General features: G+C 41.3%; 1 protein-coding gene and 1 non-coding gene across 6 annotated transcripts in view; both read right to left on the minus strand.

Moving 5' to 3' along the window:
• Positions 1–27263, minus strand: part of LOC106560830 (rho family-interacting cell polarization regulator 1) — a 96831-nt gene that overhangs the window by 33300 nt on the left and 36268 nt on the right. For 2 of the 5 annotated variants that reach the window (XM_014124181.3, XM_014124179.3), the window contains exons 1-12: positions 26533–27166; positions 23992–24115; positions 21325–21474; positions 21082–21160; positions 20951–20974; positions 20711–20764; positions 9237–9386; positions 8970–9033; positions 8794–8837; positions 5232–5357; positions 712–860; positions 448–577 (exon numbers count right to left, since the gene is read on the minus strand). In XM_014124181.3, the coding sequence (XP_013979656.1) occupies positions 448–577; positions 712–860; positions 5232–5357; positions 8794–8837; positions 8970–9033; positions 9237–9386; positions 20711–20764; positions 20951–20974; positions 21082–21160; positions 21325–21474; positions 23992–24115; positions 26533–26575 (1137 nt within the window). In that variant the 5' untranslated portion in view covers positions 26576–27166. Of the gene's footprint in view, positions 1–447; positions 578–711; positions 861–5231; positions 5358–8793; positions 8838–8969; positions 9034–9236; positions 9387–20710; positions 20765–20950; positions 20975–21081; positions 21161–21324; positions 21475–23991; positions 24116–26532; positions 27167–27263 lie in introns of those variants that run through there. The other 3 variants (XM_045688193.2, XM_045688192.2, XM_045688195.2) reach the window with 2 other exon arrangements.
• Positions 19166–19277, minus strand: LOC123724945 (U5 spliceosomal RNA). The gene has a single exon (XR_006757422.1). It is a non-coding gene; the product is annotated as a U5 spliceosomal RNA (small nuclear RNA).

Below are 27263 nucleotides of genomic sequence, written 5' to 3' on the forward strand. Positions count from 1 at the left end.
TGACTTCTCAAACTCCAAACCCCAGCCTGGTCTGCTTTGCAAGCGTTCCGGGAAGTCTCAGAATGTTGCGCATCCGGCTTTGGAAACTCTGTGGCATTATTCTTGTTTTGGAAGCATATGTTGTGTGCATGAATTGAGAGCAAGAGAGAATAAACAGCATGGAGTTACTGTATTATTCCTGCTTGAGTGACAAGGGGCAGGGCTTTGTGTGTGTGTGTGGCCCGGGAACTGGAAGCAAGCAGCCGCGGGAGGCAGCCTGTCTTGTTGGAGCAGTGTAGAGACATTTTTTGGATTTTATTTTAGTCGCACTGGTGCTCACAAAATAAAACTCCAGGTCACCCAGCAAAATACTTGAGCCCAGAGTACAGTTCATTATTCTATGGATTACGGGCCATATTATGAAAAAGAACACTGATTAGAGGACAGTTAGAGGTTTAGGGTACTCACATAGAAGGCCTGTTCCCGTAGGGAGGGGGTATCAGGAGGACTCTGGTTGTAGGTGGAGAAGCGTTTGTTCACCGTGGGGGGTTTGTTGACTGTGCTGGCGGTCGAAGCTTGGTCATCCTTGTCGAAGGGGCTGTCAGTGATAAAAAGGGCACAGAAACGTATTACTAGACGCACACACAAATGTATGCACACACACAGTCCCTCATTCTATACAACCTTTATATCCTGATCACTTCAAAGCAGAAGCCACGTTGGGCCACTCACTTCCAGGTGACCTCCAAGCTCAGTTTGATGGTCCCCAGGTCATTGATGTCCACTGCCACCGTCTGGGGTAGAGCAGCAAACAGGTCCTTGGTCTCACATGACACGTTTCCCACCACCACGTGATTGGCCAGGCTCTTCAGCTCTGTCACCTAGGGAACCGGAGTAAGACCAATCAAAATCAGTGATTCAGTTATGATCTAAATCTCTCCAAACACCACACCAATAGCTGATTTTGATAAGCATTAACCAGGTTTCCGTTCCAACTTTTTTATGCGAGTAAAGTACAAGTTGGATAGAAAATGTCACGACAGGCCTGATTGAACAACAAATTTGTCAGTAAACTTCCCAAATGTTAACAAAACACGCTAGACAAGGTTATATTTTTTTGTGTCTGTAAAATTAATTATGTGAGAAATAGTGGTGAAAATAATTTTATGCGCAAAGATCGATATGATAACCATCATATTAAAGTAAACTTGGGAGTCACGGGATGATGTTGTGTGGTCCTGGGAAGTTTGAGAGCGCTCGATTTAATCTAAACAGTAAACAAAAAAGGTTTTGACCTTAACCCGTTCGGCAATTTCATTGGTCTAATGAAAGCTTCATGCTGCCAAAAAACTGAGCACGTCACAGAATGTGTTTTTTTGGAAGAAAAAAAATTGAAAGCGGGAAAAATCCATATATTAGCCGCGTCATTGTTTAAGCCGCGAGGTTCAAAGCCTGGGAAAAAAGTTGCGGCTTATAGTCCGGAATATACGGTAATAATAAATTATTCTTCTCAGAATAAAAGTCCGATTCACTCCAAATTTGGTCTTCGGACTTATCAAATCAAATTTTATTTGTCACTTGTACCGAATACAAGAGGTGAAGACCTTACTGTGAAATGCTTATTTACAAGCCCTTAACCAACAATGCAGTTCAAGAAAGAGTTAAGAAAATATTTACGAAATAAACTACAGTAAAAAATTAAATAGAAAGGTAACAATAACGAGGCTATAAACAGGGGGTACCAGGTCAATGTGCGGGGGTACAGGTTAGTCAAGGTAATTTGTACATGTAAGTAGGGGTCAAGTGACTATGCATAGATAATAAACAGCGAGTAGCAGCAGTGTAAAAAAAAAAAAGTCCCAAAAAGAGTTTCAGAAAATAACACTGTTGCATTCAAAGATGGCCACACTATACCAGTAGATGCATATTAGCACATACGCTAATATGCACTTTTTTTTATTCTAATGAACCATAGGACCAAATGACACCACATTTGGAATGTAGGCCCATGGTACACGTCTTAACTTAGTTTGAGAAAAGGGATTGGTTTAAAGATGGCTGAGTTATTGACAAATCTAAAATCAGATTTTCCATCTTAATTTAAATCACTGTAAATCTACTCCACAGTGGCCTATCAACTTGAAACTTGTCATCGCTATCATGGACATCCATGAACCAAACGGAAATGAACCAAACGGAATTTGAAAAAAACAAGGAAACTATTAATTCATTATTTGGATATGTAACACTAATGCTCAAAATCTGCGATAATCTTCTCCTCATGAACCATAAGTCAGATTCACCCCAGATTTTGTATTTACACTCATTCCATTAGTCTTTAATTGGTTGGAAAAAATGGTTGCTGCATTCAAATATGGCCGCACGGTACCTATAGAAAGATGTTAGCACATACTCTAATGCAGAATTACTAACTTTTCTGCTCAGGAAGCATAAAATCAGATTGAGCCTATATACCAAATTGGGAGGAATTTGAGAATGATTACTTGCGACATTAAAAAGTCAGCCATGCAACACCACTAGATGGGACCATATCACACCAGAGCTATAAGAACTGAACCAAAGGACATGGGCCATGATATCTGGTATGTAAACCTTATGTATATGTCCTTAGAGGTTGTGTGAATATAAAGTCACTGCAACCTTAGATGGCTGCAACAGACCAGTTGTTGTCACTATAGATGTCATTGGCACCATAACTGATCTTTTGTCCTTTCTGTCATCCTGTGAACCCCGTTCATTGCTGCTTTTATTTCTATTTGTTTTTTTATTATAAGTTCAGTTTCATTTCAGTTTTCAGACCTGATTTGCTAGGTTTTATTTAGTTGTATAAAAATATTTCTATTTTGTTTTATATTATTTTGTTTCAGATTTAGTTGCAGTGTTATGGACAGAAAGCATAAAAGGAGGCCAGGAACCATGTGTTGTATAGATTGTGTTTTTTGGATGTCATTTCTTGCAACTGGGGGGGAAGTAATACATAAGGTGATGGGTAAGGTTAGGATAAAATTATAAAGTTAATCTCAATGTGACATGGATTTAAAAGGAATAGCGCAGAGACAGGAGCAAAAAATATGGTGGAATGAAACCCTCTCGTCCATGTTTACACCAATCCAATGGTTAACTTAAGTAGTACATGTAAGTACATCAAGTTTTCATTTTAGTTTATTATAATAACCATGGTCTCTTCCCCATCTTTCCTCTCTCTGACTTCTTTTCAACTAACACCAGCGTATACACACCTATGTTAAACTAGGGAAATTGTGTTTCCATAGCTAGGGCTATGTACAGTTGAAGTCTACATACACCTTAACCAAATACATTTAAACTTAGTTTTTCACAATTCCTGACATTTAATCCTAGTAAAAATTCCCTGTCTTAGATCAGTGAGGATCACCACTTTATTTTAAGAATGTGAAATGTCAGAATAATAGTAGAGTGGGTCAGAAGTTTGCATACAGTCAATTAGTATTTGGTAGCATTGCCTTTAGATTGTTTAACTTGGGTCAAACGTTTCAGGTAGCTTTCCATAAGCTTCCCACAATAAGTTGGGTGAATTTTGGTTCTGCTTTTTCAGTTCTGTCCACAAATTTTCTATAGGATTGAGGTCAGGGCTTTGTGATGGCCACTTCAATACCTTGACTTATGAAGTATGCTTGGGGTCATTGTCCATTTGGAAGACCCATTTGCGACCAAGCTTTAACTTCCTGACTGATGTCTTGAGATTTTGCTTCAATATATCCACATCATTTTCCATCCTCATGATGCCATCTATTTTGTGAAGGGCACCAGTCCCTCCTGCAGCAAAGCACCCGAACAACATGATGCTGCCATCCCCGTGCTTCACGAATGGGATGGTGTTCTTCGGCTTGCAAGCCTCCCCCTTTTTCCTCCAAACATAATGATGGTCATTATGCCCAAACAGTTCTATTTTTGTTTCATCAGACCAGAGGACATTTCTCCAAAAAGTACGATCTTTGTCCCCATGTGCAGTTGCAAACCGTAGTGTGACTTTTTTATGGCGGCTTTGGAGCAGTGACTTCTTCCTTGCTGAGCGGCCTTTCAGGTTATGTCGATATAGGACTCGTTTTACTGTGGATATAGATACTTTTGTACCGGTTTCCTCCAGCATCTTCACAAGGTCCTTTGCTGTTGTTCTGGGATTGATTTGCACTTTTCGCACCAAAGTATGTTCATCTCTAGGAGACAGAACAGGTCTCCTTCCTGAGCGGTATGACAGCTACGTGGTCCAATGGTGTTTATTCTTGCGTACTATTGTTTGCACAGATGAACGTGGTACCTTCAGGCATTTGGAAATGGCTCCCAAGGATGAACCAGACTTGTGGAGGTTTACAATTTTTTTTCCAGAGGTCTTGGCTGATTTCTTTTGATTTTCCCATGATGTCAAGCAAAGAGGCACTGAATTTGAAGGTAGGCCTTGAAATACATCCACAGGTACAGCTCCAACGTCAATTAGCCTATCAGAAGCTTCTAAAGCCATGACATATTCTGGAATTTTCCAAGCTGTTAAAAGGCACAGTCAACTTAGTGTATGTAAACTTCTGACCCACTGGAATTGTGATGCAGTGAATTATAAGTGAACTAATCTGTCTGTAAACAATTGTTGGAAAAATTACTTGTGTCATGCACAAAGTAGATGTCCTAACCGACTTGCCAAAACTATAGTTTGTTAACAAGAAATTTGTGGAGTGGTTGAAAAACGAGTTTTAATGACTCCAACCTAAGTGTATGTTAACTTCCGACTCCAACTGTAAATGCCATCTGAAATGTACCAGTGGCCTGGCTTTGGCCCCAAGTGAGAGCAGGTCCTTCGGAGCCATGGCCCAGTGAGACACGGGTGCCGGCCCGCGTAGATGGAAACAATATTTACTCCACTGTTTTGGGTAAATCCTGTAAGGAAATTCAGCCAGATCCATGTCTCTTGACCCCTCAGTTTAACTTTCCGATCCTGTGACATTGGGCAAAGTAATGGAATCATTCAGGGAGAAAAACAAGTCGATATCCAGCTGCTCTCCTTTCACTGAGCTGTTATGTCCATTACCTTAGTGTCTTCGCTTCACATGCAGATGTGACTCTCTGAATGTGATTGACAGTCTGTGTGTGTGTGTGTGTGTGTGTGTGTGTGTGTGTGTGTGTGTGTGTGTGTGTGTGTGTGTGTGTGTGTGTGTGTGTGTGTACGCGCATGTTTTAGGCCAGGAATTTCTGCTTTGTACCTTTATTGATAGGAACTCTGTGATGAGAGGCAGGAAGACCATATCCTCGCTGTCCCACACCTGCTTGCAGTTGATCTCAATCCTTCCCCTCAGCTTCCAGCGCTGCCGCCCATACTTCATAAAGATCTAAAAGGTCAGAGGTCAGGTTTAGGTTCTAGAAGGCATAGCAGACAGATACAAAAATGAGCCAGACACTCACATTTTGCTCGTCACACATTTCCCTATTCTCAAGTCATCGCTGAGTCATTTGTGTTTTTGCTGAAGTTGAGCCAAACTCTGTAGGTTCTGTTTATAGTTGCCTTCCCCCAGGGAGGGAACGCAGCGCTCCACTGACTTACTCCATCGATTATGCTGTCAATCATCACTAAATCTATGCATGTTAGACAGAGGCAGTGCTGACACATTAACACTTTTCCTTTTCCATTTACTCTGCTCCTCCTGCTAATCCCCCCAGACAGCCCAGCTAAGAGGCCATGCTACTGTAGCATACAGCGGTGGCCCGCCCATTAGGGCGTTAGGGGTGGCACCCCGCTTGTGATTGTTGTTGACCAAAGTTAGTATTTTTATTTAAAAAAATATATTATATAATTCATGGATTATGTTTTAAATGCTCAAAAGTGTGCAAATGTCTACATTTTCCTGTTTCAAAAACATATTGTTCAAAACAAGCTGTTCAGTTACTTACTGCCCCACATGAATTATAAGAGCTCAAAGTAAATGAACCGTCCTGGGGCGCTCAAATTTGCATCCGTTGAGTCAGAACCCCTGGGTCTGCTCTCGTCTACCTCCCAATGAGTCTCTCATGCCAGACGACTTACTTCCACATGAGACTAAATCTGCTCTATCAGGTACAGATGGCGCTAAAGCAAAAAGCTAATTGTAATTAACTTGTAAATAAACAAATAATCGTAATGGGAGCCTCGGACCTGATTAATTGGTCATCTACATCCAACAAGAAGAGAAGGACAGAGGGATACACTTGCTAGAACCTTGTCATCGCAGATCTGGTAGGTCAGAAAAGCCTGGCCAATTTTACCCCCCCCCATTTTGTGTGGACTAAAACATCATAAAACCGGGTGTATCACAAAGCATGATCCAATTAATTAGCCAGATAGAGAATTTTTTGGAAATATTGAGAAATTGTTTGGTAGATTTTTAGGGCAAATTTACCATTTCATCTCTATCTTTGTTACCTAGTTACAGTGGCAAGAAAAGGTATGTGAACCCTTTGGAAATACCTGGATTTCTGCATAAATTGGTCATAAAATTTGATCTGATCTTCATCTAGGTCACAACAAGACAAACACAGTCTGCTTAAACTAATAACACACAAACAATTATACGTTTTCATGTCTTTATTGAACACACCGTGTAAACATTCACAGTGCAGGGTGGGAAAAGTATGTGAACACTTGGATTTAATAACTGGTTGACCCTCCTTTGGCAGCAATAACCTCAACCAATTGTTTCCTGTAGTTGTGGATCAGACCTGCACAACGGTCAGGGGGCATTTTGGACCATTCCTCTTTACAAAACTGTTTCAGTTCAGCGATATTCTTGGGATGTCTGGTGTGAACTGCTCTCGAGGTCATGCCACAGCATCTCAAATCAGGTTGAGGTCAGGACTGACTGGGCCACTCCATAAGGTAGCCTAACATTCTCCTGCAAAATGTCTTGATAAACTTGGGAATTCATTTTTCCGTCGATGATAGCAAGCTGTCCAGGCCCTGAGGCAGCAAAGTAGCCCCAAACCACGATGCTCCCTCCACCATATTTTACAGTTGAGATGTTTTTTTTTCTCCTCCACACAGTGTTGTGTGTTCCTTCCAAACAACCCAATTGTAGTTTCATCTGTCCACAGAGTATTTTGCCCGTAGCGCTGTGGAGCATCCAGGTGCGCTTTTGCAAACTTCAGACGTGCAGCAATGTTTTTTTTGAACAGCAGTGGCTTCTTCCGTGGTGTCCTCCCATGAACATCATTCTTGTTCTCGTGTTTCACGTATCGTAGACTCGTCAACAGAGATGTTAGCATGTTCCAGAGATTTCTGTAAGTCTTTAGCTGACACTCTAGGATTCTTCTTAACTTCATTGAGCATTCTGTGCTGTGATCTTGCAGTCATCTTTGCAGGACGGCCACTCCTAGGGAGTGTAGCAACAGTGCTGAACTTTCTCCATTTATAGACAAGAAGACAAATGTATTACCGTGGAGTGATGAACATCAAGGCTTTTAGAGATACTTTTGTAACCCTTGTACTTTTGTAACAATTCTTAATCTTAGGTCTTCTGAGATCTCTTTTGTTCGAGGCATGGTTCACATCAGGCAATGCTTCTTGTGAATAGCAAACTCAAATTTTGTGAGTGTTTTTTTACAAGGCAAGGCAGCTCTAACCAACATCTCCATCTCCAGGTTAGCTGACTCCTGACTCCAATTAGCATTTGGAGAAGTCATTAACCTAGGGGTCCACATACTTTTTCCAACCTACACTGTGAATGTTTAAATTCTGTATCCAATATAGACAAGAAAAATACAATAATTTGTCTTTTATTAGTTTAAGCACACTATGTTTGTCAATTGTTGTGACAGATGAAGACCAGATCAAATCTGATTATCAATTTATGCAGAAATCCAGGTAATTCCAAAGGGTTCACATACTTTTTCTTGCCACTGTAGCTCCCATGCCAATTTCAAGTGTTTCTAAACTAATATCTGGGTAACTCTGAAATATGAAGCTATTTCAGAATGAAAGTTAACTGGCTAGCGCATCATGCTTTGTGACATTATGTTAGCTAGCTATCCCCAGTTAGATAATGCTTTGTGACATTATGTTAGCTAGCTATCCCCAGTTAGATTATGCTTTGTGACATTATGTTAGCTAGCTACCCCAGTTAGATAATGCTTTGTGACATTATGTTAGCTAGCTATCCCCAGTTAGATAATGTGTTTACACTTAACGCATCGGCATGCTTTTAAAGGGCTCCTGAGTGGCACAGTGGTCTAAGGCACTGCATCTCAGTGCTAGAGACGTCACTACAGACCCTGGTTCGATTCCAGGCTGTATCACAACCGACCATGACTGGGAGTCCCATAGGGCGGCGCACAATTGGCCCAGCATCGTCCGGGTAAGGGTTTGGCCAGGGTCGGCCGTCATTGTAAATAAGAATTTGTTCTTAACTGGCTTGCCTAGTTAAATAAAGGTTAAATAAAAAAAAGCTTGTTGAGTTCTCCCTGGTGCACTAGTTCTAAATAATATCATCTGTTCAAAACAGTGGCAGCATATGCAGCAGAGGTTGTTCGGTTTTTGACATGCAAAAGTGAAATACGTGTATTTACAAGGTTGTTCAAATGCACAGATCGCTTTATATATTTTCTATAAGACAACACCAAGCTCCTCACGCCCCTGGTATTCAGCCAATCAGCAGCCGCCACTGGTAGCATATCCACTCCCTCCACCAGCAATAAGGCTTAGCCTTAGAGGAATGATGATGCTGGGGCAGCCATGCTAGAGTGGAGATAGAGAGAGAGAGAGCGCGAGAGAGAGGAGATGGAGAGAGAGAAACTCACCTCATATGTGTCTCCAGCACAGAGCCGTGCGAACCCTGCTAGACCTGCAACACAAACAAAAAGCTTCGAGGCCACATACAAACACTAACAACGCAACAGTGTGTTTAAAATAGACCAACACAGTCTGGAGTCACAACAGACAGGGAAGAGGAAGGAGTTGACTAAAATGAACGTACCCTTCATTTTCACATGGAACTCTCCCAGGTGGTTTTCCAGCTCGCTCTCCAACATGCACATGTTCTGCAAAGAGTGAACGTTAAGCAAAAACATCAGGCAGTCAAAACTACAAACATTGTACTAATATCAGAATAGAACACCTATTCTTAGTCAGGTTACCCTGCAGTCTTTGAAATCCATCTCAGGAGACTGACTATTCACGGCTTCCTGCCCATCTTACCCTGTTCCCCCTCCCATTGACCACAGTCCCCTCTCACATTCCTCACCTCTGTGTACTCTTTGTAGCCCTTGTTGGCCTCCGAGAGGCTCTCTCTGGCCTCGCGGCTGCCCTGGGAGTCTGTGTAAGCCTTCACCATTTTATTGGCCCCATCCCTCAGCCGGCGCTGCATACAGTAGGCCTCATACAGCTCGTCAACCTGGGGAGGACAAAACACAGTTATGGATGGTTAATTTAATTTGTAGTTAAAACTATATTATAGTTTTGTTGTTTATTTTATTCACCAACCATTCAAGAATACACCCTAAAGCTCTCTTCATAAATCATTTTCAATAATAGTAATCCATTTAGTTCTATGGTCATGACATTCTATTTCCATCATCATGGAACCCTAAAGCATGTAATTGCACCATAATCCTTCCCTTGGTTCTTGACACTCTCACGACCTCTGAAAAAAGTGTGTCTGTAAAATGAAGACGCAACTGCAATGCAGTGGAAGTCCAGATGGGGACATTCCACTGGCCTCACAAACGCATAGAAAAACATAAGTTAGAAACTATGCGTCCTGTTGGCCACCTTATTGCTCTACGACTTCCTCACACATCTCATATGTACTGTATATATATATCAACATTTTATTGATCCGTCAGCAGATATGGGGAGGCAGCTGTTGAACTGTTAGCTGTTACGGGAGACAGGAAACAGTTAAAGCACTTAGAATACACACATTCATACTCACTCACTGTAACAAATGCTGACCATCTCAGAAAGATACAGTACAACCACCGACACACATAAAAACAAACACTGTCTGTATGTTCCATAAAATAACATTGTAGCAGACTCTCACAGATTAAACTTGCATTCACCTTGTCAAAATCATCACACATTATTTTCAGGTCACAGAAGAAGTGTGGTATTGTGTGTTTTGACTTTGTCCTGGTTTTCTGAATCAGTGCACATCGCTTTCAGCTCGGTGCCTCATTCACTAAAAGATGCCCACTGTCTCCCCACTTTCAGACACCCTGATTCACCACAGTGAGTGACCCAGAATGTCAGGCCCACTCTGACTGTGTGGATCCACTGAGCTGCCGCTAACATGCCAGCCTGAATGAATTAGTAAACAAACACCATGAGAGCTCCATTCACTAGAGTGGACTCCTTGGGAGATGTTTTATGAGTGAGTGAGTGGGTGCATCGCCATCTTCTACATTCTTCTGTCACATTCCCTCCATTTGGTGATGATCACAGAGGCCTGTAGTGCACCTGACGTGGTCCACTTACCAACACAACAGTACTCTATACCTGCATTCCTGATGACCCTCTCTGAACACGGTCTCAACATGCTGGTTTGAAGACTATCCTCTCATTAACATAAAACTACCTTCCCTCTCAATGTGTGTTTACAATGAAGCTCTCTACCTGCCTGTAAAACCATAAAATTTTCAGGAGTGAGTAACAGTGTGTGACTCCTTTAAACTTCACTCACTGCAGAAAAAAGCCACCTGAGACTACCAGGGTTGGGTTTAATTCACAAATTCTATTCTAATTCAATTCTCTCTCCTTATGCATTTTAATTATTTCAATTTCTAGGTCAGTCTTGGAATTCAGAGATAATTAAATTCCAATGTTAGGTAAATTCCAATAATTAAATATTATCCCCAATAATTCCACAAATTCCAATTTAATTCCATCAAGCTGATCATGTCACTGTTCAGAAAGCTATACTGGAAATATTGAAGTAAAAGTTCATGATTTAAAACAAATCTTGAAGTCAATGTTTGATACTATGTGCATTAACTGGGAATTCCAATTTAATTAAATTCCAAAGAATACATGTTTTACAATTTCAATTACAAAGTTCCAAATAATCTAATTCCAATTATATAACTTGAAGATTGTTGAAATTCAAATTGAATTCAATAAATTCTCCACTTCATGAGTGAATTGGAATTTCAAATTAAATTTGAATGTGTATTTATTAAGTATCCCCATTAGCTGCCTTTCTTCGTAGGGTCCAAACAACTTAAGGCAAAAACAAAAATAAATAACAGTACATATAACATTATTACCCCACTACATATCTACAATAAAACATGTATAATACCACCATACATAAGTGTGTGTAGAGTGTGTGTGTGGGTACGCATGCGCGTATGCGTGCATGTGCGCAGCCCATTTCAACCTGATCGACTTGCTAAAAGTAGCAAAACTTTTGTAATTCTCGATGGCTAACGTTATATCTTTCTAAAACGGCGCGTTAGAAAGGACTGTCAATACATACTGAACAGTTCACATTATAGACAGATGCATGCTACTGTACATGGGAAATAAATGCTCCAGCATCTGGTCTGCCAGCATGTCCAGCCCATCCATTATCTCAGCCAATCATGGCTAGCTGAAAGGTTCCTGTCTTTTTCTGTGGCTAAACCAACAAAGCTGGAATACAAGTTTGTTGTTAAGGCACATGAAAGTTCATATGTTCCAGAAGGAATTTCTGCCAAAAACCGCATTTTGATAAAAAAATAAAATGTTTACATTCAAATGCCGCTCCTGTGAAGTAGTGACATGCGACATAATCTTAGTTTCCTGAAATGAGTCACATTTAGACAAGTGTGTCGGGTAAGAATAATCTAATAATGATAAAATATTTAATCTGGACACTTTGTTTTTGATATTGCTACTATGCAAGTAACGACTTCACTGTACCGTTTACACCTTCTGTATCCTGTGCATGTGACAAATAAACCTAGATTTTATTTGATATAGTGTGTGTCTACTACATGGCCTCACATGTGAATCCTTAAAGTTAAATTTACATCCTGGAACTGTAGGGAATTAAATAAAATCGGCAAAATAAAAACAGGTAATAAGTAGATGAAAACAACTTCAGGCGAAGATCATATTTTTTTGTAAGAATCACATCTATTATCTGGCGACATTCCTGTTACTCTAGCACGCACCAGACCTATTTCCGAATCATTTTTATTTTTTTTCTCAGCAGCATTACTCTCAAAAATTTAAGATTGCTTTTATGATAGCATTGTCATCTCTGACCATGCTCCATCATCTCTTATATATTCCATTTCTAATTTTGTAGGTGACTCACCTAAATGGCACTTCTAACCTAAATGGCTGCAAGATACAAGTTTTATAGAATACATTAGACAGCAAATTGACCTATACTTTTCAATTAATACAACACAGACCTCAGCTTGTACTAGATGGGAAGCCTTTAAAGCTTTCATAAGGGGTCAAATTATACATTTCCCAGCTCCAAGTCAAAATTGAAACAAATTAAAACTCTGGAGAAATAATTCCACAGGTGCACACAAGGAGTTGCTCTTGCTCATGGCTCAATATCACAGAATTTCTGCGGGTAGAGCTGCAGCCAGCTTATTGAGACTAAACCAATCATATTATGACCAGGGTGAAAAAGCTGGGAAGCTGTTGGCCTGGCAAATCAAACAGCAGCAAGCAGAGAGAGCAATCAATTCATTTCAGGATGCAGAGGGAGCTGTGGCGGTAGACCCTCGGGAGCTAAACAATACCTTTAAATAATTTGATGAAAAATTATATGCATCAGAATATCCTCCTGAAACTGATACCCAGGCTAGCTTATTACATAGATTCATCTGAAATATTGGGAAACTCCAATCTAAGGATATTCTTAATGCTGAGCTGACTGTGGAGGAAATTTCCAATGCAATTGATAGAATGAGGGAGGGGAGGGCGTCTGGCCCAGATGGGCTGCCCGTTGACATCTACAAGAGATTTAAGAACAAACTGTGCACTCCACTCCTGGAGATGTTTTTGAGATCTTACGAAATTGGTCTTTTGCCCAGTCGTCAGACACGGCGATCCTGTCGTTGGACACAGAGAAGGCCTTCGACAGGATTCAGTGGCCCTACCTCTTTGAAGTGTTAACTCGTTTTTGGTTGTGGTGAGAGCTTTAGTAAATGGATAAATATACTATACACAAATCCCACTGCAGAGATCCTTACTACTAATACGGTATCTAAACTTTTTTACATCTGCAGGGGTTCTAGGTAGGGCTGCCCTCTTTCTCCTCTCCTGTGAGCCTCTAGCCATTAGGTCCCACCCCAATATTTCAGGTATTAGAATAGATCAGACGGAACATCAAATTGCCCTTTATGCAGACGATGTAATTTTGTTTCTTACAGACTTGTGCAATTCCATACCTGCCCTTCTGGACCTAATCAAAGAGTTTGGGGTGTTCTCGGGATGCAAAATCCTCAATTATGATTAGAGGTCGAACGATTAATCGGAATGGCCGATTTCAAGTTTTCAAAACAATCGGACATCGGTATTTTTGGCCACCAATTTGGCCGTTTAAAAAAAAAAATGTACACCTTTATTTAACTAGGCAAGTCAGTTAAGAACACATTCTTATTTTCAATGACGGCCTAGGAACGGTGGGTTAACTGCCTTGTTCAGGGGCAGAACGACAGATTTTTACCTTGTCAGCTCGGGGATTCAATCTTGCAATCTTACATTGCACTCCACGAGGAGCCTGCCTGTTACGCGAATGCAGTAAGAATCCAAGGTAAGTTGCTAGCTAGCATTAAACTTATCTTATAAAAAACAATCAATCAATCATAATCACTAGTTAACTACACATGGTTGATGATATTACTCGTTTATCTAGCGTGTCCTGCGTTGCATATAATCGATGCGGTGCGCATTCGCGTAAAAGGACTGTCGTTGCTCCAACGTGTACCTAACCATAAACATCAATGCCTTTCTTAAAATCAATACACAAGTATATATTTTTAAACCTGCATATTTAGTTAATATTGCCTGCTAACATGAATTTCTTTTAACTAGGAAAATTGTGTCACTTCTCTTGCAACAGAGTCAGGGTATATGCAGCAGTTTGGGCCGCCTGGCTCGTTGCGAACTGCGTGAAGACTATTTCTTCCTAACAAAGACAGCCAACTTCGCCAAACGGGGGATGATTTAACAAAAGCGCATTTGCGAAAAAAGCACAATCGTTGCACGACTGTACCTAACCATAAACATAAATGCCTTTCTTAAATCAATACACAGAAGTATATATTTTTAAACCTGCATATTTAGCTAAAAGAAATCCAGGTTAGCAGGCAATATTAACCAGGTGAAATTGTGTCACTTCTCCTGCGTTCATTGCACGCAGAGTCAGGGTATATGCAACAGTTTGGGCCGCCTGGCTCGATGGGAACCAATTTGCCAGAATTTTACGTAATTATGACATAACATTGAAGGTTGTGCGATGTAACAGGAATATTTAGACTTATGGATGCCACCCGTTAGATAAAATACGGAACGGTTCCGTATTTCACTGAAAGAATAAACGTTTTGTTTTCGAGATGATGGTTTCCGGATTCGACCATATTAATGACCTAAGGCTCCTATTTCTGTGTGTTATTATGTTAGAATTAAGTCTACGATTTGATAGAGTAGTCTGACTGAGCGATGGTAGGCACCAGCAGGCTCGTAAGCATTCATTCAAACAGCACTTTCGTGCATTTTGCCAGCAGCTCTTCGCAATGCTTCAAGCATTGTGCTGTTTATGACTTCAAGCCTATCAACTCCCGAGATTAGGCTGGTGTAACCGATGTGAAATGGCTAGCTAGTTAGCGGGGTGCGCACTAATAGCATTTCAAACATCACTCGCTCTGAGACTTGGAGTAGTTCCCCTTGCTCTGCATGGGTAACACTGCTTCGAGGGTGGCTGTTGTCGATGTGTTCCTGGTTCGAGCCCAGGTAGGAGCGAGGAGAGGGACGGAAGCTATACTGTTACAATGGCAATACTAAAGTGCCTATAAGAACATCCAATAGTCAAAGGTATATGAAATACAAATCGTATAGAGAGAAATAGTCCTATAATTCCTATAATAACTACAACCTAAAACTTCTTACCTGGGAATATTGAAGACTCATGTTAAAAGGAACCACCAGCTTTCATATGTTCTCATGTTCTGAGCAAGGAACTTAAACGTTAGCTTGTTTTAAATGGCACATATTGCAATTTTACTTTCTTCTCCAACACTTTGTTTTTGCATTATTTAAACCAAATTGAACATGTTTCATTATTTATTTGAGGCTAAATTGATTTTATTGATGTATTATATTAAGTTAAAATAAGTGTTCATTCAGTATTGTTGTAATTGTCATTATTACAAAAAATATATATATTTCTGTAATCTAAAATCGTCCGATTAATCGGTATCGGCCTTTGGTCCTCCAATAATCGGTATCGGTGTTGAAAAAGCATAATCGGCCGACCTCTAATTATGATGCTAAAGGAGGAGGAAAGACAGACCTACACCTGACTTGTTTTTTTTTATGCAACGGAATGCTTTACATAGGTTGGCATTCGTATTGTGCCAGAGATTGACCGCATAGTCTCAACTATGACCCTGTCGTAGATTCAATAACTCAATCCATAGATAGGTCATCTTTACATATATTTTTAATTGGCTGGATTAACATTCTGAAAATGAAAATCCTCCCAAAACTGTTGTATCTATTTCAGAACATGCCCTTGCCGCCGCCACCACCCCTTTTTACAAGGCTAAAAGATGTTCACTATATTTATCCCTTCGTGGATGGAGGTTGAAATGTCTTCAGTTGTACCCAAATTACCCCTTAACCTCTATATTTACTCAGCTGATATCAAGACAGTAAAAAAATGAATCCTTTTGTTTTTACCATGATCAACGTTTGGTATGAGGTGCGGAAGTTGTTTGGTGAAACGCATTCTTTGTCATGTTTTAGTCCTATCTGGGGAAACCACAGTTTCACTCCTGAGAGAGCTGATCCGGTTTTCCAACTATGGGCCAGCAAGGTTTTAAGCAAAGTTCGAGACCTGTATAAAGAAGGTATTTTTATGTCATTTGAAGAACATAGCAAAATATGACATTCCTAGAAAAAAATAAAAAAATATTTACAGCTAAGGAGCTTCCTCACGGCTGCCCAGAACAAAAACCTAATAGAACTTCAGAATTTCAGTTCTATACAATAAGCTAGAGTCTGGCTCAACCGAATCCTCTGCGCACAAACCAAACTCTTGGGAGGACATAGTACATATACTACTCCATTCGTCCAAGACTAAGGCTCAGACAGACTGAATACTCGGCTAAAACTATTGCAATACAATTGGTTGATGTGATCATATGTAACCCCTGCTAAGTTAAATAAGTTTAATAGTACAATTACAGATATGTGCTACAAGTACAATAACTCTAAAGGGACTCCGTTTCATTGTCTATGGGACTGTGAGAAAATTCTAGATTTTTAGAAGGAGGTACCACATATGATGATTGCTTCTCCATGCCAAAGTGTTTATCCTGGGGTTGTACCCAATCAATCCTCATCTAAAGAACCAAGTATAAACATTTACAGATATGTGCTTGTTGCAAGCAAAACCCTTGATAGCTCTTGCCCTGAAAAACAGGCCTAGTATTGCCCAATGGCTTAGGGATATGTCATCTTGCCTATGCTTTGTGTGCATGTGGGGTGGTGTTGGCTTGTGGCGCTGTGTTTCATCTGAAATTTGTCCCAAATATGTTCTATCCTATTGGATCAGACCACTAAAATATAATTAGGTGGTTTTATGTTTCTGTAACACTTTTGTTTTGTCTTAGATGTTTCATAATTTACTTTTTGTTGCTGTTAACAGCAAAAACCACATCAAAAGTTATTATTTTTCACGTATTTCTGCATATATTATATATATATATATATATATATATATATATATATATATATATATATATATATATTTCTGCAAGCTTTCAATTAAATTATATATTTTTCTTCTTTAACATATGTTAAAGAAGAAAAATATATAATTTAATTGAAAGCTTGCTCGCTAGCCTTACTTCCTTTCATGGGCAACGATATGCCAGGCCAGCTAGTGTAGCCCAACGTTACAACATCTGGCTACCTGTTGAACTTTATCCTCTCAGGCCAGGGGCACAATGTATGAATTTATGGTTGGATCAGAAACACTGTTATAATCATTGGCCAGTATAGAGAATTAAGTCAAACCACAAGTCCAAATCCCTGTCACCAGCCATGGCTAATTTAGGAAAGGGACGAATTCAGCTAGCTAGCTACTGTAGCCAGCCAGCCAACCAGACAGCCAGCTAGCCAGCCACCAGAGGATGACACCGAGATGCAAAAAGTTCTGTCAATGACGTTTGGCTTCTAACGTGATGTGATGTCAAATCCTAATTGGCTTCTCTTGACACTTTTTTTTGGTGCGGCAGGTCCATTCACAGCTGAGCTCACTCAGTTTAGCTCAATGCTGATTGGCTATTATTATTTTACAATTTTTTTTCTTCATCAAGGTAGGCCAAATGCTCACTGGCTACCCTGGCTAACCTTGCATTAAATGCTACGGAAAGCAACAATGTCATACTCCTTTTGACCAGACAGCATAGATGGGCTACACAGAGACAGAGGGGCGCTGTTTCGTTCGCTTGGATGCTGTCTCCGGTGAGATACATTCAGCCTCTTGCGAATTGAAGGAAATGTATGAAACAGAGACGAAAGATTATTTATTTATTTTTTAAATATTTTTTTCTTGGTCATTTTTGGGGGGAAGCCTGGTTTCCCTTGGAATCCATGAATACACGCCACTGCTGCCTGGCCTGCAAAACCCCTCAAAGGTAGGAGAAAGAGGTAAACCTGGAATAAACTACACTCTATGATGACTGCCCCTGACCTCTACACACTCTAGCTCAAGACCAAACATTTTAAAGTAGGCTACAAAAAAGTAGACTAAAATAATTCCAATCCCGATTAAAATGCAACGGCTGTTTAATGCATTGGTTAGCTGGCTTTAGGAGCATGTGGAGAATATCGCCCGTGATGGTCAGCTGTTTAGGAAGTGCACCGATTGCTTTGAATTTGATGTTGACATTTGAACTCTGCCTTGTAAGCCTCGCGACCAGATGTTTTTTTTATGGTTACTTTCACATTGATATCGGCATTGTTGTGACTTGATAGCGTGTATTAAGCATCTATTTCACGTTGAACTGTATGTTCCGTTCCACAAGTAAATTATTCATGATGTTCCACAATCTATGAGGTTACGCAGTGGTTGACATTTTACATACACTTTCACAGCCCTTTAAACCTAATATTGCAGACATAATTCATGTCTGGGGACATTTGTTTCTTTTTGCTATTCTTCAAATAGCATTTTAGAGTTACAAAATTGTGTAGAAATGCAGTAAATGAGTTCCAACTTCCAAACCTCTCCCCACTTTGCCATACCCTAGATTGAGCAGAACTGATGCCACTGGTAGAGGTTAAGCAGAAATTTAGATTAAGATAACTTTTGGTCAATTGCACACAAGGTCCAACCGAAATTTGGGCAAAAACACAAAAATAAAAGCGTAACTGATCAATACACCATCATACCAGGTAATTTAATGCGTAAAAACAAAACATTTGATGAATAAGATATTTGGCTACTGAAATGCCATTTCTTACCGATCTCTACAGCTTCCGTCCAAAAACAAATCCTGTGAAATGGCATCATCACGTACTGGAGGAGTTACTGGCTAGTTACAGTGGCTAGCTTAGCTAACAAACTAGCTACGTCATTCACAGCGCGCATGCCCAGAATGACACAATGAAGCACCAAAGGCACACCCCATTTCTATTAGAACATTTTGAAAGAGGCGGAGGTGGACTGTTTTTCATGCCAAAAGTAGACCTTTCACCCAACCCCTCTTAAAGACACATACATAAAGGTTTTGGACAGGTGCAGAAGGCTACCACACTGGGCGCCCGGGGAGATGTTGTTGTGGGGGGGTTAAGCGCCTTGCTTAAGGGCACAATGGCATCTAGGATATGATACCAGCAACCATCCAGTCGCCAGCTCACTTCCTGCCCAATTTTACCTGTCGGACCTGGGATTCAAATGGGCAACCCTCCGGTTACTGACTTGCCTCTAACCGCTAGGCTACCTGCCGCCTTACCAAAAATACGTTGAATTAATCAGTGTTCCTCTCCCTGGAAGTCTTTAGTAAAAGGCGAAAGGCTTGTGCGTAATGAAGAGAAACCAGAGTCATTATGGGGTATTGTGTGTAGATTGATGAGGAAAAAATATTTTAATACATTTTAGAATAAGGCTGTAACGTCACAAAATGTGGAAAAAGTCAAAGGGTCTGAATACTTAACGAATGCACTGTAGGTGAAACGACTATCGGAAAATTCCCATATTTAACAAGATATGACTGCAGACACCCAGCAGGGTTGGTTTGCCCATTCCCTAAATGAAGAAACCAAATCCTGGTGCACCAAAGAAGTATCAAGGGAAGCCAGTTGAGTCACTCCAATCAAATCGCATTGAGAGCATACGTCAATGGCAGAATCAACTTGAATGGTTGCATCTCGTTGTGTTGTTGTCCTCCGGTGGCTAGCTAGCTAGCTAGCTAGCTAAACTTGCCCCTTTCCTAAATTAACCATGGATGGAGAAAGGGAATTGGACTTGTGGTTTTACTTAATTCTCTGTACTGGCCAATGATTATAACGGCAACAGACAGCTCAAGGAACCTTCAGAATAAAAACTAATCAATGGTGTTTCCTTCTGGAGGGGCAATCAGCCTAACTCAGTCACCAGGAAGAGGAAGGGCAGGTCAACAAGTGGTTAAGCTTACTTTCAAATAAAAAAATAAAAAACTCTGCTCTCCTTATCCAGGTGATGGGCTATGACATTTGACTGCTAGGAGGTCAGAGGCTCCCAAAGGCAAACCCCGCTTGTAAAACACAAACTAGTCAAACATCAAACAGGTAGGAGGAGGAAAATAAGGAGGAGGAAGAAGACAGAGGTGTTCCTGTGCTGCTGCAGCTGTGTCGGGTTAGCAGCCTTGCCAGTGTCCTGCTCTCTCAGGAGGGTTAAAACGCTCAGAAAACAAACCAGGAATGTGAGATTAGCCTGAGGCCACCCCCTGCCAGTTAACCACGCCCAGCCATACTGTGTGTGCATGTGTGATGAGGCTCAGTTGCACCAATGCAAACACAGGGCTGGTTTTGAAAACTAGAAAGCAGCACTCACTAATAAGTAGTGACTAAGCCGAGAGCTGCTGGACCTTACCCCTGGACTGCGACCTGTCAGGTACTCACCCACATAATCACTGTTAGAGGCCCTGTCTGTCTGCTAGGCTTGCTGTAGTGTGTGAGTGGCTACGGACATACTCTGAGTGGTCAGTTGTAATCAAATGAAAACCTAACATTACTTGTTTAATTTCACATACAGTATGTAGCTTACATAAGTTTAACACACATTTTCACATCTATTCCTATCTGACACACCCAAGATAAATAACTTCTACAAGCACACAGTTTATTTACCAATCACACTTGTTTCCCCATTTTCTTTCTCTCACACACACACACACACACACACACACACACACACACACACACACACACACACACACACACACACACACACACACACACACACACACACACACACACACACACACACACACGACTCACCTTGCTTAGATGGAACTCAAGCCGTCGCATGAACCTCTCATTCACTTTTACTTGCTGTTGGAAGAAACACAAGAAGGACTCAAAATTATGCTAACCTTCATTCTCAAAGTAAAATAATGGATAGAATGTAATTTGGGACCAATGGATTGCTGTCTGATTGTTTTGGTGAAAGCTCATATGATTACTGTGTGCTAATGTGCAATGGAGTGGGTGAATAATAAAAGACCAGGTCAAACTCACCTTATCCAGCTCATAGAGAAACCCCTGAAGAGGAACAAGATCACATTATTATACTGTCCAGTAAAACCCATTACAAGATCAAGTGAGCGTACACCCATTTTAAGGCAGATTCAAGCTCTGGTGGTACCTACCAGGCGAGAGTTCCTCTTGGACTCCCTCATCTGTTGGCTCAGGCTGTCCAGCTCCATCTGGTGCACCTGCAGGTAAGACCTGAGACGTACATGGCATGTCAATTTCCCGTATGTCTGAGCAGGCATGCATGACAGTAACATATTGTGAAAAAGTGCTTTCTGTCTGTGTGTGTCTGTGTGTGTGTGTGTGTGTGTGTGTGTGTGTGTGTGTGTGTGTGTGTGTGTGTCTGTGCGCGCGCTCACTGCAAGCCTCTCTTCAGAGCCTCATAGACTTCGTCTAGCCTCTCAGGCTGGGGCACCTTGGGCGGTGGTGATTTAGCAGAGAGGGTGAACATCCTGCTGACTCTGGAGGGCTTCCTGGTGACCCCCAGGGTGCTGACCACTGATAGGTTTCTAAAACATAACACAATACCTTTTACTAATGGCAAGACTGAAAATGTAGCACTGCAATCACTGACTGTTGGTGAGTTGATGGAATCAATGTTATTTAAATTATTTAAACATGATATGGAGATAAGTCTCATTCATACAGAACAGGCCAAAGACATGTTGATGTCTCCTCACTAGCAAGGACACTGATGGAGTATCCCATCTCCAACACACCCTTCCAAAGCATATTTTATTGCAACTTGTATTAAGCAAAGATTTGCACAGTCAGGGGTAATGATAACATTCTGAGTTAAAATAATAAGTTACACTTTATAAAATCCAACAGGTAATCAATGTGAGTCAAGACTCCTCTTTGACAGACGACAGGCCAGTCAATGTGCTACGGAAGAGAAATGCATTAGTCTATCTAGCCTGCTCATAATCTCTTCAACTTTGAAAAAACTCAAGCAAGATATTATCTGATAAGACTCAACACACCTTTCACTCCCTCATCCAGACATAAAACTAATAACCATGTGAATAATAACTACTATTTCATGTTAATGCATTCCTTACAACTGTAGACAGCATAATTAATATCTCTATTTTTTCAGCTAAATTCTAACTTCTAGAGACGGCTAAATTTCCTCTTCCTCCATCTCCTGAGGCTCTCGGTCTCTGACACAAACTCATGCGCATGTTACTCAAGCATACACGCTCCATTCTCCTCTCTGTCCTTCCTTTCCTATTCTGACCTGGTTTCTAGTAGATGGACCTTCATTAATAAATAACTAGTGCCCTTGATTTTCCTCCATTCTACCTGACAGGGAATAAAGAAAATCCCTTTGGATAGACCAAGGCTTTGCTTGTTCGATACTACTGCACTGTTGGAGCTAGGATTTTGCTACAACCACAATAACATCTGTTAAATATGTGCATGTGAACAATAAAATGTGATTTGTCATGGAAAGAGCAAGTGCTCTCAATGTTTTGTAAACTCCGAGGATATAGACACATTCATTGAATTCGGAAAGGATTCAGAACCCTTCCATTTTTCCACATTTTGTTACGTTAGACTTATTCTAAAATGGATCTAATAAATGTCTACACACAATCTACACACAATACCCCATAATGACAGGGGAAAAAATGATTTTTTGTGTGTGTGCAAATGTATTACAAATAAAAAACAGAAATCCATTATTTACATAAGTATTCAGACCCTTTGCTATGAGACTCGAAATTGAGCTCAGGTGCATCCCGTTTCCATTGATCATCCTTGAGAGGTTTCTACACCTTGGAGTCCACCTGTGGTAAATTCAATTGATTGGACATGATTTGGAAAGGCATACACCTGTCTATATAAAAATGTCCCACAGTTGACAGTGCATGTCAGAGCAAAAGCCAAGACACAGGTCTGGAGAAGGGTACCAAAAAATGTCTGCAGCATTTAAAGTCCACAAGAACAGTGGCCTCCATCATTCTTAAATGGAAGAAGTTTGGAACCACCAATACTCTTCCTAGAGCTGGCCGCCCGGCCAAACTGAGCAATCGGGGGAGAAGGGCCTTGGTCAAGGAGGTGACCAATAACCTGATGCTCTCTCTGACAGAGCTCCAGAGTTCCTCTGTGGAGATGGGAGAACCTTCCAGAAGTACAACCATCTCTGAAGCACACACCCAATCAGGGCTTTATGGTAGAGTGCCAGACAGAAGCTACTTCTCAGTAAAAGGCACATGACAGCCCACTTGGAGTTTGCCAAAAGGCTATCAGACCATGAGAAACAAGATTCTCTGGACTGATGAAACCAAGATTGAATTCTTTGGCCTGAATGCCAAGTGGCACGTCTGCAGGAAACCTGGCACCATCCCTACGATGAAGCATGGTGGTGGCAGCATCATGTTGTGGGGATGTTTTTCAGCGGCAGAGATTGGGAAACTAGTCATGATCAAGGGAAAGATGAACAGAGAAAAGTATAGAGACATCCTTGATGAAAACCTGCTCCAGAGCGCTCTGGACCTCAGACTGGGGCAAAGGTTCACCGTCCAACGACCCTAAGCACACAGCCAAGACAATGCAGGGGTGGCTTCGGGACAAGTGTCTAAATGTCCTTGAGTGGCCCAGCCAGAACCCGGACTTTAACCCGAACTAACATATTTGGAGAGACCTGAAAATAGCTGTGCAGCAACGCTCCCCATCCAACCTGACAGAGCTTGAAAGGCTCTGTAGAGAAGAATGGAAGAAACTCCCCAAATACAGGTGTGCCCAGCTTGTAGTGTCATACCCAAGAAGACTCAAGGCTGTAATCGCTGCCAAAGGTGCTTCAAAGTAAAGGGTCTGAATACTTATGTAAATATAATATTTAAGTTTTTTTGCTTCGTCATTATGGGGTAGTGTGTGTAGATTGATGAGGAAAAAACTATTTCATCAATTTTAGAATAAGGCTGTAACGTAACAAAATGTGGAAAATTCAAGGGGTCTGAATAGTTTCCGAATGCTTTTGAACAGTAATGTACACTAGACCTCAGAGGGAGTGTCCTCACCTGTAGGGCTTATCGTAGGAGTTGACCCCAGCAAAGGACTGGCTCCTAGTGATGGATCTGGAAAGGATTCGGCGCGACGGGCGCATGGAGAGGGACATAGAGGACACAGCTCTGGAGGGACTCCCTGCAGAGACAAGAGAGGGAAGGCTTTAGAAGTTATACAGTGACAGACAAAATGGGGCCAGTTTGGAATTTGTCCTCAGGCACTGCAGGAAAACATCAAAATGAGCAGAGCAGACATTTTTTTACAATTGAACCCGGCTTCCATTGGTTTTGTTCTTTCACGGGAACTCAATTATGCCATGATTTATTTCTCAAATACACATTTCTTGAAATCTTGATAGGTCTATGCACCTTATCCTTATGAATCAATTTGTCAAACTGTGTTCCCTAATAAGCTGCAGGGGTTCCACACTCCTGGGACAAATACCAGTTCTTCACATCAAAGCATCTTATTATACTGTAAATCCAGCCCCGAGAGCTCTTGGAGAGATTATGTAAGAAAACATTTAATCTCATGCCTTGGAGAGATTTTTATTTGTATCTCTTTTGCATGAACAGTGATATGCAAATAGTTTGTTGTTTTTGGTTTAAAAGTACCTGCAAGTTGTCTAATTATCTGACAGATCAGTTAGTTTTAGTGTGTAGCAAATTAACAGATTCAAATGTTCTGACATGTCAACATTCATTTGGTTATCCAACTTTCAACAAGCCATAATTTGTCATAATGCATTCAGCAACTCAAAATGTTAAATGTCAAAAGGCAGTCAGACTATTTCTGCATTGTAGGCCTGCCCTCCCACACCCTCCATCTACTCCTGCACCCTCTGTATGCCTCCATATTCCCCACCTCTTCCTGTGGTGCAAGGTCAAGCAGCGAGGGTACTGTGTGTCACCATTTCCACACTGGAAACAAAAGACCAGTGAAGATCAAGGAATAACAGAGACACAGTGCAGACTGCAAACACATTACTGCTGCCTGCCCACTATCTCTGTTCTCTACCACCCACGCTCTTCCTCTAGAGGTGCCTGGCCACAGCACAAAGTTACAACCATGTTGCACTTGTATCAAGGAAGATAGTAGTGCAGGGATGAGAGAGAGAGAGAAAGAGGAATAGAGAGAAGATTTCCCCGTCTAGATAAACTGTGTGTCTCAGAGTTCATTGTGAGTAAATGAGCATGGGGATTTTGTCGCAGCATTAGTGACATCACCATCACACAGGCCCCAAACAAGGTCCTTTTTCATAGGAGAAGAAGAGGGAGTGATTGAGACTAGATTAAACACACACCCATCACTGGGGACTCGGGCCAGGACAACAGCCCCTCACAGAGAGACACAGGCCCTGTGACGTTAGGAAGCCTCAGGTGAGGCAACCTCAAGCGCAAAGATTTTAGCTTCAATACACAGAGAAACAGGCTCAGTCCTATTACACACAAATCAAATATACATTTTAACTGTTCTCCCCAGGAGGAAGTGTAATTGTCAATGGTAGCCACAGTGCTACTGAGCATTGTGGTTTTGTCAAGCCCTGTTAGTTTGATCAGTGTTGTCTTGTTTGGTCAGCAGCAGTGATATGAGTTCCTTAGATACAGAGATGCATTCAGGCCCTTAGGAAGGAAGCCAAGGTTTATTTTGAACTTGCAAGAGTGGTAGTCAGAAAATAGCAGTCACAGCTACAAATGCCTCACGTCATAAAACACAGAACTGAGCTGGCCATCTACGCTCAATACAATTCACTACATCCAATTGAGTCCCGGTAGCCCAACACTCATTCCCTACAGTAGCATTTAATCTACGTCCATCTCACTCAGCAAAACCCAGCCAAGGAGAAGGGGCTGTGAGTGTGAAACCTATAGAGAGACGAGGGAGAGGCCCTACAGCTCGAAACAGAACATCTCATACGTAAAGTTAATATTTCACGCAAGTCAATGATTTTCACATGGAAGATGTAGGGTTAAGTGCTTGTGAAGGTAAAGTTAAAAGCTAAAGTCTGCCTGGTGAAAAATGTATATTTAATCACATACTGATCCCTGGTAAGATGATTTCCCTGTTAAATCAATTAGAGGCCTTTTACAATCAATCAGTCAACTGTGCTACTGCAAACAGCTCAGACTCACAAACAAACCCAGAGACACCCAGCTGCCAAACCCAAGGCAGAGGAAATGGTGCCATTCTACAGGAAGTCTGAAGTCGGTTGAGGAAAATAAAAACAATCTAGAACAGGCCAGAGACTGAGATACAGCTCTCTGCCTGGACTACTGACTGAACCCATTTTCTTTTCCTTCGATACGGACAGAGACCGAAAGAGGCAAAACAAGCTAAATAAAATGTAAAAAAGGGATCATGGAGCGTGAGGGAAGGACAGACAAATAGTTGCACCTCGTCACTATAAACTGGTAATTATATTTGGCATATGATAGTTTCTGTGCCATATACAGTACATTTGAGGAACCACTAGTATTTCTTTACACACAAATCATATACTGTGCCAAAACATATTTAAGTATACGCCTTTGCAGCTGGTAGTACACGGCACTTACTGTACACACACATCTTTAAGAGGATCCTTCTCATCATGGGCATCACGTAGTAAACAGGACACAGGTAAGCGACACATTATCCTTTCTTCACTCAGCCTTGGATGAATACCCTGCTGCACCCCCACCCACACGCAGTGCACCGAGTCCACCATCCCAACAATACACCCAGCCTGTCCTGCCTGGTTCCTACCTGTCCCAGAAGAGGATAGGTCAGCCTGGGAATAAACAGTGAGATCACACGATGGGGAAATCTATTGAGCGCAACAAACGTAAAAACCACGAGAGAGTCGTACGCCACATAACTACAGGCTTCCATCGGTTTCCATGATGAGTGTGGTGTGTTGCTGGACAGGGTGTGAAGCCCATAGGCATGGTTACACCCATTGTTCTGCTGCCTGGCTGGCCCCGTTCCTGAACAGTTCTAGAAGGGGGAAAAAAAGCACACAGGGGCCACCTGCTCCATCATTCCCACTCTGATCCACCCTCAGCATCATGATGCACATCAAAGCATCACCCTTCTCATCTTAATGTGTATATCACACCTGCAGGTCAAAGGAGTCTCTTGGGTGTTTATAAACAAGGGAGTTGTTTATGTGGTCTCTGTCTTGTGTTGAGTCTGTGAATGAGTGTGAGAGAAAACACACCGGCTGTTTTGTGATCAGCCACAGAGAGAGGTGCAGTTGGAGTAACAAAAGCACTATTGACATGGCCAAGGGACAGCCAATGGGGAC

The sequence above is a fragment of the Salmo salar genome, chromosome 10 (genome assembly GCF_965601325.2).
Source record: "Salmo salar chromosome 10, fSalSal1, whole genome shotgun sequence".
Classification (NCBI taxonomy): Eukaryota; Metazoa; Chordata; class Actinopteri; order Salmoniformes; family Salmonidae; genus Salmo; species Salmo salar.